The sequence below is a fragment of the Xiphophorus hellerii genome, chromosome 23 (assembly GCF_003331165.1).
Source record: "Xiphophorus hellerii strain 12219 chromosome 23, Xiphophorus_hellerii-4.1, whole genome shotgun sequence".
NCBI lineage: Eukaryota > Metazoa > Chordata > Actinopteri > Cyprinodontiformes > Poeciliidae > Xiphophorus > Xiphophorus hellerii.
In genome coordinates this window covers 21702096-21718600 of record NC_045694.1, presented here as the reverse complement: position 1 = coordinate 21718600, position 16505 = coordinate 21702096, and the positions used below count along the sequence as shown (strand labels likewise).

The following is a 16505-nucleotide window of genomic DNA, read 5'->3' as shown; positions in this document are numbered from 1 at the left end:
ATGACATCATGGTGACCTTATAATGGCTGTTCCTGGAAGTGCTGAGTGAAACAGACAAACAGGCTCCTCGAGTTAATTATTAGGTGTCAGACATTACAACAGTGTCAACTGAGAATGATTGTTTGTGTGTTCAGGTATGAGGGTAGGGGTACAGTAGTATAATGTTGCTATAGGACATGTTAGAAACGTCCTACACTGTGGTTTGGATGAACAGTTTCTGTTGTTTAGACCTGATGAAGCCAGAGGAATGTTCTGTCAGATTAACATTTTTCCAACCTCAAAACATGCATTTCTGCCTCTGATTACTCCGTATGATGGATGGAAACATTAGACATACAACTCTTCTCTAAATTACTAAGGTTGTTTCAAGGTTTGTTTGACAGTTAGAATGTTAAACACATTCTATTTTGCTCCATTATGGCAGCAGATGTGTATATGAAGGATGTTCTTGGTCAAATACTCTCCTATTAGTTTCACACTGTTTAAAAGTTTAGCTTAAAAACTGTAACTTATGGCTTACATTAAACAATTTATTAATATTTGTGAACAGTTTATGAAAATTCACTGTGGGGAGAGGCAATACAGCTGCCATTACAGTTAGAGCTTCACAAACACAAATACCGTTTCACCACTAAAACCTTTTTATTAAATCAACTGCTTCAGTAAACCAGTTAAACTAAGTAGTGCAATTTTACCACAAATAACTGCATTTAATCACGTCTAAAATATTGACATGTTTTTGATGTTCGCCTGGGGGAAGATTGTTACATTTCAAATTACAAAAGAAAAACTTGCAATGATATATTCTGTTTGTTAATGTTTTTAAACATTGTCATTTAAAGCATATTATTACCAACATAAATCACAATTCTTGCCATACTTTTTTCTCCTATACAATAACTTTCTATCCTTAATTCACTGCTGAAGAAATATTAAAGATGTTGTCATGTATTGTTGTAGGAAATTTCACTTGCTAATATCAATATAATTCATTTAGTACTTTAAATGATTTTTTTTTATTAAAGACTAAGTTAATACATATTAACTGTACAATAACCCAAACATTTTTATTTTCAGTATAGTAAAAAAAAAAAAAAACACTATAGAATGTTCTTGCAATGATGCGATAAAGTGAAAGTTTAGACTTTTTGAAGATTAAACGTGTGGAAATGTTTTAAGTAGTTAGTATATCTGCAGTTAAAGGTAAGAAAACCTTTAACAAGCTGTTCTCAGCTGGATGGTCCTTTTAAAGCTATAATCTGTGTCTTACCAGTTCTGAAATATAAAAAGGAAGCATTCAATTTTTTTTGAAAATGTAGTATAACTTTCATTTTAAGTTGTTTTTTTCTTGTACATTATGCTCATTTTACAAGTTAATTACATTGTAATCAACAGCGTGATCTTTGCAGCCACAAAAGCTCCACCTTTCTCTTCATCCAAGCAATTTTTTGTTTTTATTCCCCTGAGTGATCACTGTAATTTCCTGTTATACCTGCTCTGATAACCCTCTTGAACTAAATTGTTGTTTTCCTCCAGCTTACACCGGGTGGAAAGGCAGCTCAGGCCGGAGTCGGGGTGGGAGACTGGGTGGTCTCCATCTGTGACGCCAATGCCGAGGATATGACCCACGTGGAAGCACAAAACAAGATTAGAGCAGCAACAGACTCCCTTACCCTCACCCTCAGCAGGTAGGTCGTCTGGCAGCTCATGATGCAACAAAGTGCTAATTTTATCTCATGCACACAGCAGCAGAAACCGCCACAGAGCGTATGGCCTCCTTCATTTTCATTTAGACAAAATTAGATCCCATCAAGACCGTTGAAATTGTTCCCAGACTGTTTGCAAGACACATTGTCATTTCAGTCCACTATCCATTTCTCCAAGGTTTAGCTATAGCTTTAGTTTTATTTCAACAGAGCGTTTTACCTTTAATTTCCAGTCCAATCTTGACGAAACAAGTTCTTGCCTGAGGTGCTTTTAACTTTTGATGTTTTTTGAAGTTTTTTTTGTAATTAGTAGCCAAATGATCAAATACATTCTTTCAAAGGATTTTCTGTAACTTTCCAAACAATACTGTGACAAATTATTTGCCTTTTTACAAAGTAATGTTTTCAGTTCTGAGTTGCTCTTAAGAGTTTCAGATAATTAAAAAAATTATTTTCAGACAAACATGACCTTAATTCATAGAAAATCTGTTTTCGAGGTTGATAAATTAGTTGGAAAAAGCTTTCCAAACCAACATGACCCTACATAAAAATTTAATTGGAGTTTTTTTGTCTATTAACAGCCTGTTTTAAAGTCATCCCACCAAATCTCATTTGGATTTAAGTCCAGACAATGGTTTTACCACCCTAAAAGCGTTATGCTTTTTCCTTTTTTAGCCATTCTGAGATGGACTTGCTGGTGTGTTTTGGGTTATTATCCTACTGCATAACTGAAGTGCAGTAGGACTTAAGGTCACAAAATGATAGCTGGATAATTGTCCTTCAGGATTTCTGCTAGAAAACGGGTTCCATCAATTGCAGCAAGTTGTCCGTGTGCTAAAGCAGCCCCAGAGCATTACACTGCCACCACCATGGTTGACCGTTGGCTCTTTTTCTGAAATTCTCTTCTTTTTACCAGATGTGAGGTGATTCCAGAATGTTCCATGCTTGTCTCATCAGTCCACATATTATTTTCCTCAAAGTCCTGATGATCATAAGATGTTTTTGGCAACTGTGAGACGGGTCTTCCTGTTCGTTTTTGGCCAGCTGTGCTTTTTTCTCTAGAACTCTTCAATGGTTGCCATATTTACCCAATCTCAGTTTTATTGTTGAATCAGGAAGATGGACTTTAAGGCAAGTGAAGTAGTTTAGATGTTCTGGTTTCTGTTGTGACCTCCAGAATCAGCCATTGATGATCTCTTTGATTAGTTTTGGTAGATTAGTTCATCACTCTGATTTGCTTCAGTAGTTAAGTCTGAGAAATAACTTTGTATCCAGATGTCAGAGACTTTGTTTCTCATCTGTTCTTGAATTTCTTTAGATCAAGGCATATTAAATTCTGTATTACAACTCCTATTTAAGACAGTGGTGTCCAAAGTCTGTCCTCAAGGGCTGGTGACCTTCATGTCTTAAATGCTGCCCTGATAAAACTAACCTGAATCAAATGAATGACTCATTAGCAGGTCTATGCAGAGCTAGGTAATATGCAAAGGAAATAATTCAGCTGTTTGACTGAGCTGTATTGGAGCAGAGACTCATCCAAACCCTGCAGGAAACCGACTCTTGAGGACTGGAGCTGGACACCGCTGAATAAAGAGATTTCCTGATTGTACGGGTCAGGCAGTAATCAGGCTTGGATGAAACTGAATCAAAAATGTTACCTAATTACATTTAATACATGATTCATACAGGTTATATTAAGTGATTTAAAAAAAATACATTATTCTTGATTTAACAAGGGCAAGGTAATGTTTTTCAACCAAGGCTGGATTGGTTTGAATAGCTTGTTCCAGTTAAATTAAATAATTTGAGCACTGCATTTTGTATTTACGCAGGTTTTCATACTGTTTTCTTAATATATCTTATACTGTAAAATATTTAAATGTGACAAAAAAAACAAAAACAGCTATAAGTCTGTAAGGTAGCAAATACAGCACATGTATACGAATTTGGATGGATGTACTCCAGTCACCTTTTTCTAATAAAAATAACTTCTTCTCAAAGGAGTCAGTTGTCTGAACTTCAAAATGTCAGAAGAAAGGAAACTTTCCTCGGACTAAAACAATGAAATCTTTTAATCAGTACTGAATAGGCCTCCTACGGGCAGCACTTATACCTGCTCACATAAGTCTTGCCAGAAATTCTGACAAAGTGTCAGGAATACAAAAATGTTTAATCAGTAGCTTAATTATAGGGGGGAAAAAGATTTTAGTCTCAGAGAAAGATGAAATGTAATCATTCAAGGCCCAAGCACCTTCAATATAAAAGAAGATATCGACTTTCGAAGTAATAAAGCTGAGCTTGCTGCTGCCGCGGGACTCGTTTTGATTTTCTTTTTTTTTTTATCCTTTATAAGTAATAGGAGTAAAGCTTTGTTATCTCGTTCACCTCATTGTTGCCTGCCAGGAGACTCTGCTTTTAAATTGTTACATGTCTTTTTTTATTTTTTTATTCACTTAGTTTGAGAGAACTGCTGGAGGGTATTTCAAGTCTTTCCAGACAGCAGCAGAGCCCAAACAGTACAGAGTAGTTTGATATTTGGTGGTTCTGACTTGTAGGGTATCATTTACAGCATTCGAGGCTACTAGCAATTTTATATGATTTATCTCTAAAGTTCAACTAAAGAGCACAGAGGATGTTAATATAAGGCAAAATTACCTTTTGGGGTTTTTTTTGCATGGTAATGCACAATACATACAGTACATAGATCTACAATAAGTAGACCAAGTTGTAAATTGGCCTATTCCAGTCACCAATTGACTTCTTCTTGTGTCTTCAGCCTTCACCAACCAAACTCCTTTAAATGAGTAAGAGGGAAATTGGTTTAATTTTTGGAGTTAAATAAAATATGAATGATCATAAAAATTTAAAAGCTCTTGAATTTTTTTCTTAAATAAATGCCTCTTTTATCGCACTCCTGGAATGTTAAAGGAAACTCTCCTTGTTTAATTTATGTCTTCTTTTTAATCTTCACTTTATGGTAAAATGGTTTTGATTGACCTTAATAAGTGTTCTTCACACCAGCTATATTTTTGCTCCACTCTGTGGTTTGCCCCCTCCATTTCTCATCTCCTTATGGAGTCAAGTTTTTGTAAACATTTCACAGCCTTCCTCCTGTCTTTTTTGCACCACTGATTCTTCTCCTATAAATCCCAGGTTTCCTGTTTATCTCACCCCGACCTATTGTTGTTATGCTGAAAGCAAAGCAAATGTTGTTTTCAGAGAGGAGCTGTTGTCAGTTTTTCTATTTATTTGCATCTTGGCTCACATCCACTGTTGTTTTATGTTGAGATGGGAGAACAGCTGCATGGCGGTGAGAGATACTCTGTTTAGTTTAGCAACTCATTTTCTTCAGTACCAATAATCATTTTGTGGTTATGGTTTAAACTATAGGTTCTTTGGTGCAGAGAAATTGAATCACGCAGCATCTCCAAGAAAACATTAGGGTCATACTTTTAGGCGTCTGCGACTGGCCCATTGGGATGTGGTTGAATTGTTTGTGATGTGTGCAGGGTTGATTACGGTGTCATTGGGGAGTTCTTTGCAGTGAAATTTCTGACTTTATCTAACATCAGCCTGAAAGCCAAGTATGCATCAACTGAAATTAGTGATCCGTGAAATGAGTTAGAGAATGATCTCATGCCGTTTTCACATTCAGATCCAACGCAGGTCAGAGTCAGCTGGGGAAAACGAATTTTTTCCGAGAAACAGTGATTTAATCACACGCATATCTCTGAGCCAGAATAAACGCAGCCACAAGACAGCAATCATACACATTCCTGATATTCCTCATAACATTTGACTCATCAAATTGTGGCTTCCATAAATATAGGCCTATACTTTCCTCTGCCTCTCTGTCCTTTTCAGCTCTGTTGTCATCCTCTATAACTCTGTGCCCTCAGTGGTTGAGCAGGTAATGACAGGAACTGTTAGTCATTCCTTATTGTCACAGGAAGTGTCATTTGTAGGTTGCTGAGAGACTCCAGTCTGAAACAATAAGGGGCGGTTTAACTTGGTTACGGCTTTGTGTTGCATTTAAATTTGGATGATAGTTTTGTTGTAGAACTAAGTGCAATGTGTGGCTCAAAGTTTAATGTGGAAAGAAATGTTAATACATACATTAGATTAGGAATAAATCCCCTTTAAATTTTTTGATTTTCAGTGTTAAATTGGTATTAAATTGCATTTTCTGAAGGACTTTAGATTGAGTATTCCTTGCCAATTTTTATAATCCTAATCATGACTTACAGTATATCATCCTAGTAAGATGTTGAGTTCAGAGATGTACAAGAATGACATTTATGACACCTTTCCGATCTTTGTGTTTGAAAACATTTGACTTGCTGATGCTGATTTGAAGCACTCTTGATTTCTCTGTAAGAACTAAAACTTATCACCATTGTCTTTTAAGCCTTTGTACCATAAGTGGTTATTAGTTGTAAAGAGGCAATGTCACTGAAAGAGGGAGCAGTCATTATTCAACCAGGTTTTACTATTTTATAGCAAAGTATCGGGAGATAACAGCTTAAGTGATTTTTAGAATCATGATTCATGATTAGCCTTGTTTGTATTGACACCTTTATTTAACTCCCTTCTTTCCAAAAGTCTGCCAGCAATTCAGGAGTAAATGGCCTGACGTCTGGCTCTCTGCTGTATGAGCCTGAATAAATTGCTTGGCTTTTCACAGCTGTTTTGCTCTGTGTTCATTCATAAACACCTTTCAGATACTAAGTAGCTAATTTCAGTAACAACTTCTCTACTGAAGCATATTGTTGTTAATGTTGTGACATTTCTGGTTTAGATTGAATCAAGTTGCACAGACTCCAGAGGATTAAACAGTTTGTGGGCTTTTCTTGTAAAACTAATTGGGACAAGGAGAAGCCTTTCAATCAGTTTTGTTAATCAACCACATTTTCCACTTTTATTTGAGATTAGAACTTTTTTAATCTTCACCTCCAATTGCAATTTAAATATAATATTAAGCTTTAGAAAAAACGATCAAACACTAAGGCAAATGTGTAATTCCTATTTCCTGCATGTCATCATCAAAAGTTCCTCCAGCAGGACCTATATTTTTAATGTTTCACATTAACATGGCTTAACTTTGTTCAGATTTTGTCATTTGTGTAATTTCACTTGAGCAATTGAATGATTCATATGGAATCTGATCTTCTACTGTGATCCTGTCATAGCATTTCTAACTACAACAACTTTTCAGTGAATACTTTAAAGTTTTTTTTACTTGCAGAATATTTGATTTTATTATGATATTCAAGTCAGCTTTCAGTGCAGTTCATGTTAATGCTGATCAACGCAAGAGTCGAAGAAAGACTAACATCTTGATTTCTTTTGTTCTCTTCTTTTTTCCTTAGAGCTCTTAAAGGAGGTGAAGAGAGGAAGGTAAGAACATGTTTACCTTTAACAGTGAGCTGACTCCTTTGTGAACTCCTGGATGGCTTGTAATGGCATGGAGTGTTTTTAAATGGGAAACTTCCTGTAATCTTTACTCGCCCTTGGATTAAAGGCTGTAATATGTCACTTTGTGTTTAAATGAATCTGAATCACCTGCATTGTCCATCACGGTGCATTACCCAAACCCCAGCGAGTGAGGACCAAGTGCTTGCGACTATATAACGACTGTAGTTTCGATTGTCACACCTTGCACAATCCCTGACACCTGAATAAGTATTGATTCATTCAGTCTCTTTGTGAGGTTTTTTGGCAGCTACTTTGACCAACTGATTGCACTTTTCATAGCACAATGGAGTCATGAACCTCTCAGTGTTGGTAAAGCAGCTGGCACATACAAACAAACAGTCAATGTTCCGTTTTAGTAGGCGTTCAGTACTCCACACATAATGTTCAGTTAGAAATCTCATTAGTGAGAGATGATGGTTATACATGACACATTCTCACTTTGAGCGTTTTCATTTCAACTGCAGCAGCAGATTACTTTGGCCAGTTCTTGGCTGACAGCCAACACAAATAAAATAGCAGTGTCCGCACTTCTTAAGCGCTCCTTCTGTCTGTGTGGAGAAAAGCCTGCAGGCTCTGACAGAGCTGCTGCTGCTGCAGCTGGAGTACACTCTAATCATTTGCTGAGAGACTGAAAAAAAAAACTTGATGGGATTGTGCAAGAGCAGACCTTTTTTTTTTTTTGTTGTTTTTATTTTGTGCGTGTCAAATGTCTAACTGCATGTTGTGCCCTGTGCTGCATTGTCTCCCTCTCCCACACCCACGCAGGACTCGCTTTCCTCGGCTTCTGCTCCGCCAAAGTACTCCTTTGCCCCAAGCACAACCATTAACAAGATGGCGAGGCCATTTACAGCCGGTGGTGCTAGCACTAACTCAGGACCCCTTATTAAACCTGTGGCCTACACACCTAAGCTTAACACCGCGCACTCGCCGGGCCTCGCCAGCACGCAGCAACCTCAGAATGGGTAGGTGGAAAAACGAGCGCAGTTACCTTCAGAGCTGCAATGTGACTAATGTGGTTTTTTTACGATGTTCTTGAAGTCTCATTATTCTGGCGTCTCATTAAAAAGAGAAAGTAACTCCTTCAGTATCGAGGAGAATGTAGTTCAGTCACTGCTGCTGTGTACTGCCAAAATTATGTCACCATGTAAAAAACATTAGAGTAGATAAACACAGCTAATGTATGCTGACTCACTGCTCAACTCAACGTAATAAGTTTGCCACCAGATGGCAAACATTGAATGTGCTTTAGATTGATAGCCTTGGAGTTTTAGTGCCACTTGCTGCACTGAGCTGGAATATGCTCCATTTAATACATCCTTACAGCGAAGACAAAAAGCAGATTTAACCTAAAATATGGATGGAGGCCATGAGTCATATTTGTATAACTGTGTAGTCTGCTTTATATTCACTGCAAATGATTGTATATACTTTGGCTTTCTTATTGTTGATTAATGGCAAAACCTTACAAAACCCATCAGAAATTGAATCAGTGGTCTATTGGAAGCACAATCTATATTTATTGGCACCATTGGTAAAGACATGCACAAAGACTTAATCATGTATTTTCTAGGCGCGTGGTGCCATGCCTTAGCAGATCAAGTAACTATGTTACCTTAAGTTGAAAGTACTGTATACATTCAACATGACTTAAAAAAATTGATGTCACCTCTGTCGCCTTGAAATTGGGCCTCTGTTTCTTTAAGAAGCTTCTTCTCTTTCTTACACTACACCTTCAGTACAGCAGTGCTTCTCCATGATGCTGTTTACATCCATTTCTTGGGAGCTGTGGACTGAAAAGTAGTTTGTATGATGAGCTCAACAGACTTGCAACTCCAGTTAATTGCTGCTGTTTTGGTCTGTTTCTCAAACATGCATCAAAAAATCCAAGCAACACTCCAGGTATGCTTATGGTGAGGGATTGACATTATAAAATGATACAAAGATCAAAAATGTAGATTTTACATTATACCCCACCCTTTAATATAAATTCATTCAGTAGCAGAATCTCACACTGTGTTAATGTTAAGACTGACGCATGTTCTTATTCGTAAGACTGCATGTACATACGTATTCAGGTAGGCAGACTTTCAGAACAAGTTAAAGTACTTGTAAAACAAAATGGACATACCAAGAAGACAAAGACGTTGGTAACAGGCAAGTGAAACAATCTGTCCTTCAACGTCATATTTGTTCTCCTTTTCAAAGAAACTAAATTCTTTGAAGCATTTTTTCCTGTTCAGCTACATTTACTCTCTCCTGAATATTTTTCAAGGATACTTAGAAGAATAAACTCAAATTCTAACCAATTCTAAAAGTGGCTGCGTGGCACTGAAGAGTCTTCAAGGAAAGGATTGGCCGCTTCTAGTAATTTGGGTAATGGTGGTGCTCTGCTTGTAGCTGCTATTGAAATATGGTCTGTCTCTTTATTTAGCCCCACTCATAAACTCTGACTTCTCACAGAGCTTTATTTGCACACTGCAAATAGACTGAATACAGAGTTTGAAAATTATGTGTAACTGCAATAATTAGTGATAGTTTTTCTTAAGATATTCTCCACAGAATTTGGATGAGTGCAAATGGAATGTGTAATGTACACAGGTTAGGAGAGCAAAGACAGATTTTGTGATTTATTTTCCTCTGCGGAGATTACACCAACATCATGTGTCACTGCTGTGGCATTTATCATTATTCACGGGGTTTTGGAGTACAACAAAGATTTGACTAACTCCGGCGGCACGGAAATTAGGCAGAGGAGGGTTTTTTTGTTTTGCCTTGGCAGAAACATCAATTTGCATCCCCGTGAAAAGCAAAAGGGGACAAGAGGAGCAGCGCAGCCAAAGGTTTTGTGCCAGTCTTCTGACTCATTCTGGGTCAGAGTGACAGCAGATGATTTGACAAACAATGCTGTCCTTCTCTCTCTGAGCTTGTTGACAATAACAGCATGTCTCATGTCACTTCTCGCGTGCTATCTGCATATCTTCTGCTGTGTTTGGCCTTCGTCACATATTGACATGTTCTGTTTCTTTTTCCTCCCTTTCCCTCAAGCCAAGCTCTGACCTCTTTCTCTCACTTTGTGTTTTCCTCCTTTCTTTTAACTTCACAGATGGAAGTCCTTGACAAGTTAGTATACTTCTTTGGATTTTTACAGTCCTGTACAAAAGAAAGTTTGCATTTGTATTACCAGTTTGGATCAATGTAAATAGCTTCTAAAGTTTTGTTTGAGTTGTTAAGATTCCTTGTGTATTTCAGTTGGCATATTTAGCAGTTCATTTTATTTAGAAGACGCAAACATTGTGAGATTTTTGAGTTTTTGATGGACTGATTACACAAAAAACATAAAGTGAACAAAATAAAATTTCTCTAACCCGCTTAGGGTCAGTACTATTCATACATGTTTAAATATTTGAGCACCCTCACTAATATTTGAATAAATGTCCTCTAACTTGGCCACAAAAAGCATCCAGTAACAACCCCCTATTGGACAATTATAATAAAAGTCTGGGTGCATGTATCTTTTTGAGAACGTATGTGTAAGATTTCTCCTTTTAATTGAAGAAAATCCACAATAAATTGAAACTGAATTCAATTTTTTGTTTTAAATCAATTGAGCTTGTTTTTGTATCATCATTCAACCCTGGCTCAAGAACATTCCATATAAACCTTTAAGAGATCTAAATTAATCTGGCATTTATGCCCATGATTATGACGTTACATTCAAAGGGTCATGACCCTCATCAACTGTGCCACTTAACCACGCGAAGCGCCATGACAAACATCGGAAGTGAGAGACGGGAGTATTGAGTCATCATGTTAAGTAACTGATCAATACCAGATTATTCAATCTGAAAACATAGACATTGTAAATATGAATAATTTCTTCCTTTATTTCTGTTGTTTTTAGGAGAAAGGGAAACAAGCTTCATTTTAACTTCAGCTCTTGAGCTATCAAAATCACATACCATTTACTCTTCTCCCGTTTTGTGTCCTTATTTGTTTTCTGGTCTGTTCCACAGGGGCGAAGCCACTTATTATGATGATATATACCAACAGTCCAAGTAAGAGGCAGCTGCATGCAGGCTGGTTTGTCCGCTCAGTAGCTTATTATGATCAGGTTGTTTATGAAAAGATAGCGAGCAGCAGATGCTCTTTGGTGCATTGGTTTACAGAATGGAGATGGCAATTCATTAGTGAGCATTCATCCTCTCTCCTCGTCTTGCTCGTTGATGAATGTAGGCTACAGTTAACCTAGAGCTATGTTAGAAAGATGATTGAAAGGGGGGAAAAAAGCTTCTTATGCAGCTTCTGAAGTTGTTTATCAAAAATAAAACCTTTAGTATATTATATTTTTTTTTCTGTAAGATGAGGCTATCTGCTTTTTGAAGCAATGTGAGCCCTAGCGTGGAAAGCAGATCTTTGCATAAATGTCTGCATGGTGTGGGTCTGTTCAGATGGGGTGGTGTTAACCATGCCTGCTGTTTGCTCCTGCTGCTGCTGCCTGTGTGTGCAGGCACGGCCTCAGGGTGGAGAACGTGCCCTGTTTTATCCCCAATGACCGCAGCAAGAAGAGGCTGATCGAGGACACCGAGGACTGGCAGCCCCGCACCGGCACCACCCAGTCTCGCTCCTTCCGCATCCTGGCCCAGCTCACAGGCACCGACTTCAGTAAGTCACAGCCTGAGCCGGGCGGACAGGACAGTCGGATAGGTCGGGGTGTGAAGGGGAAGAGGAGATCACGTGTAGGAGGGAGGTTGCTGCCGATTTGACGTGATCTGATGATAGAGGCTCTCAGTGAGGGTGACAGATGAGTGAGTGACACAGGAAGGTAGATGGCAGCTTTGTCCATTTTTTACCGATTTCCAGATGTCTACAGTGGCAGCTATGAACACATTTCCTTACATCTGTCAGTTCCCTGACATGTCGGCTAGAAAAATGGGAGAAAACAGTGGAAAGCATAGCGTCTTATTCATCTTTATGACTACTTTGAATAAAACAAAGAGTAGGTGAGTATTTCCTTAAAAAGCAGCACTGTCTGATATCTTTATCTTTCCTGGATCTCTCAGTGCAGGACCCAGATGATGAGAATATGAAGAGGTCAAGGTAAACTCCTGGTCGCAGTCATGACTATTTGTGTTTGTGCACTGGTTTGTTTTGCAAAAGCTTTCATCCAGGCGTTTTGCTTTAAATGCATCTCTAGTTTTAAATCTTCCATTAGTAGCTCAGTCTGATTTGGCTGCTTGAGGTGGCATGAGCGTTGTGCATGCATTATCCTTTGATATTTGTAAAAGGTGTGCTGTTCAGAACAGAGTCTGGCTTAATGTAGACCGAAACCATTTGTTTTTGCAAGTAAATTGTTCACTGGCATATTTTACATTCTCAAGTCTTAGCAAATGTAATATTATTTGAATTAAAAGCATTTTTAGCTGCATGCAGACTGCAAATAGGCAGAGATGGCACTTTTAAAAATTCTTCCTGTAATGTTGTTTTTCATAAACAACTGAAAAACCTGAAAATAGTAATTTAGTTGTTTTGATTGATTGGAATGATCAAGTATTAAACATCCGTGATTGGTTGAAGTAGAAAGATAATTTGAAAGTGAAGTAGGATCATCAGTGGCGGTAATAATTAATTGTGATGAGCTCCATTTGATTATAACAGTGATCAACTTGTATTGTGGTGCAAAACCAAACTTATTTTGAAAACTTTGGGAATACTATTGATGGTACTCAAGCTGAAGAATGTCCCAAAAGTTGATGTAATTTCAGGAGATTCTGCACTCTTGTCAGTAATGCTTCAATAACAAATGTCGATATTTGTAATAATCCTAAAGAGGCTTTAAGGCAGGGCTGTGCAACCTGATGCTGAGCTGCAAGTGGCTCTTCGGAGCCTCTGCAGTGGCTCTTAATGGCTCTGGCCAAAAATGAAAAAGTCTGAGTGAGTAATGTCTTAAAATATCAAAGTAATGAGGGAAACATTTTTTGATTTTAGCTTTTTAGTCCCACTGGGGCAGGAAAAACTGAAGCAAAGAGAAAAAGTGACAAGTCTTTAGCATAAAAATTGGGACTAACTTGTTTTGGTAGAGATTTATCTTTTGTTGGAGGTCCCTGTGATTTTGTGACCTCAAGCATATTTTACGTTGCTGGACCTCGGGCAAAAAGGACTCTTCATGCTGTAAAGGCTGCTGACACAGTCTTATGGGGAACTCCTAAGCAGCTAAATAATTGTTCTGCATCGTTTCATGCATGCATTTGAAGAAGCTGAACAAGAATTTACAAAGGGAGAGGCACTTGGTCTCTACAGGGTATCGATTCCTGGAAACATATTGGGAAAGTAATCAGAAGTATGCAAAATTATGTTTTTTACAGAGGTTTTCCCTCTGTTTGATTAGATGACGCAATATATTTAATTAAAAATGTAAAGTTTTGACCTAAAAACGCTGCTTTCTGATGGGGACTATATAACTTAATATCTAAAATCCAGACAGTTTAATTTAATTCAACTTTATCTGAATATTTGGCATCTCAAAAGAACATTTCAAACACATTATGACACAATATTTGCTCTGCAAATCTTTTATATTATTTTGCAGTGTAGCCTTTCTTGCCTGTTATTTTTCCTCTAATCTGTCATCTTGTCAATTCATTCACTTTACTCCACTTTCTGCTATTGTGTTTTATTCATTTTCTCTCCTTCACTCCATTTCCTCCTTGTCTGTCTCTCCGTTTTTTGTATCTGTGTTGCCTCCGGTCAGGGAAAAGTTCCTCACTGAGATTCAGAGTCCTCGTTACGCCCGTCTGAGAGACTGGCACCACGACAGGTCCGCTCGCGCCCTCAATATCAAAGTCTGAGCGACGCGCCAGGAGTCCCCCGGAGACGGAACCTGCTCACGATAGCCACACCACAAAGACGGCGAAGATTAATACAACTGTCAATTAGTGGTTTGCGAATTCACCTTTCACATACGCATGGGGTGAAAAAACAAATAAGGAAGTTTGTGGAAACAGAAAAAAAAAAATGAAACCAAAAAAGAAACAAAGTTTAGATGATAAAGTCCAAAGTGGAGCCTTGCATTCTGAGCCTTAGAGGGAAAGTCTATTTTTGAATTTCCGACTTGATGAGTTACTATTTCACTGCATTGCTGGGAGTAAACTGGTGCGAAGATGGAACTCCTGTTACATGTCTGGGGCTTAGATATGTCTCTTTCTTTGCATGTTTACAGTCATCTATAAGTTTTCATTACTCATCTCATCTTCTCATCAAGCTTCAAGAAAAAAAATTGTGCTTCGTTTTTTTCCTCCTGCTGTTATCACTAATAACTAAAACATAAAAAAATCTATAAAAAAAGATCTTCTGTTTCTCTGTCCTTTTTTCCCCCCATCTTGTCCTTATTGTTTGAACTCGGGATACATCACTTGATAGACACTTTTTTTCTCCCAGTTTTTCCATGACTGACAGAATTATGTAGAAGCGTCCCAGTTTTTATGTGTTCCTGATTTAATGGGTGGTATTCTTTGAGATCAGCATTCGCAGCTTATTTTTATTTCCCGCAAGAGAAAATTGTTGTGCATTCAGGCATAAAAGCAACAAATGGGCACACACATCAAATAATACATACTCGTTCGGGTCAGAGGTGAGCTGTGAGGAAATTCAGCTTCTTCTCTGCTGTTCCTCAAAATAAACACTTGCAGGCATTCAGAACGTAATAATAAACAGATCAACAGGAATATTTACATGAAAGTTACCTCTGTGCTTTAGTGTTCTTGCAGCATTCGCATATAAACAACACGTCAGTCTCCCCTTATTTAGCTCAGGTGTAAAGATATAATAGAAAACTAGTAGCTTATTCAGGGGGAGTGGAATTATACATTTTCACTAAAGCTATGTCTGTAAATGCATTAAAATGCACATTTGCTGTGAACCAGTAAAGGTAAATGTGTGACAGTTCGGTGGTGTTGGGAACCCTAAATGTCTTATGAATAAGTTTTATCTGAAAGATGATAATTGTTGTTGGCGACTGCTGGCTAACTAACCAGCTCTCTGAGGCCAGAAAGAGCTGTGGAGGTAGGGCGTTAATTGTCGTAGTTCAAAAGGAGTCCTTGTTAATGAAGAAGCTATGTAAACAGGTAATTTTTCAGCTCAGTTATTATATGTTGTAAACAGCTTTTACCTAGGTAAGGCCCTAATGTTTACCTCTGGTTAGGATCTGTAAATATGGTTGAGAAACTTTATTTGTTGTTGGTACCTAAAACCAGCAACCAAGTTAAGGTAAAACATACACGTTTTTCCAATGCATCTCAGATTTAGGTCTGGACATTAACTAGGTCTAACATATGCATATGCTTTGGGGTTAAGGTTCAAAACCAGGGTTATACGTTTTTTTAAATCTTTGTTTGTAATGAATAAATGTAAATGTGAAATATTTAAAAAGTTGAAGGCATTTGACTAAAAAACAAAGAGACACATCATAAACTTCAGTATTTAAAAAAATGTTGGTCTTCTGAGATTAAGTGCCTTACAAAGGAGAAATTGTAGAAAAGCCAAACATTTTGGCAAATATTTGATGATCTTTTGCTTCTCCTCTCTGCCCTGTTTGTCTTTCCTACACTCACAATATTGTAGAGCTCCATTACAAAAGAAAGACTTGTCAGGGTCTATATAGTTCCTTAAAAGACATCAAAAAGTCATCTTTTGCTGCCAGATGCTGAGCTGCCAACAAACTCCAGTAATTTATTTATTTATTTTTTTCACATCGATCTGGTCGGTGAATCCCAGAGGAGAGCAAGCTAGACAACGGAGGTGAATGTGATATCCCAGGTGTAAGAGGCAGAACGACGTGTGAAAGTAAACGTTGCACTTTGGAGGGGAAAAAGATCTCCGATGCAGTAAAAAGGCACCTGCTTCACATCGCACCTTTTGCTGACGGGAGGAGAATCGTGAGGGATTTCGAAGGCTGCGGAAATGTCAAGAAAACACGATCCAGGTCGCTCAAGGTGGGAGAAACAAACCATCAAGGATGTTGAACAATTTGCACCTCTGACCTTCACTTAGAAAGGCGCAACTAACAAAACCTCCTAAAGTTGTGTGAAACTGGCCTGTTGCCATGTAGGGCAACCAGACAGGGGAGAGTAAACCAAGGTCAGTGCGGTTTGACCAGGACGTGGCTTTGTGAGTGGTTAGGTTGGGTCCCAGAAGGCGCAGTCCATCAGTGTGCGGAGTAAAGGCCGGCTGACCCAGGGTCTGCGTGCCAAACACTCTGTAAGAGGCGCTGCCCTTCATTTAACCTGGCCACCAGAGATCCCTCTCATTCTGCCTTCCTTTTGCTTTGTT

At 38.1% G+C, this 16505-nt stretch overlaps 1 protein-coding gene across 3 annotated transcripts in view; it reads left to right on the top strand.

Moving 5' to 3' along the window:
* The window catches only part of pdlim7 (PDZ and LIM domain 7), a 37160-nt gene that overhangs the window by 12780 nt on the left and 7875 nt on the right, over positions 1-16505 (top strand). For all 3 annotated transcript variants that reach the window (XM_032555532.1, XM_032555533.1, XM_032555534.1), the window contains exons 3-5: positions 1537-1688; positions 7076-7103; positions 7947-8143. In XM_032555532.1, coding sequence (XP_032411423.1) covers positions 1537-1688; positions 7076-7103; positions 7947-8143 — 377 coding nt within the window. The remainder of the gene's footprint in view (positions 1-1536; positions 1689-7075; positions 7104-7946; positions 8144-16505) is intronic.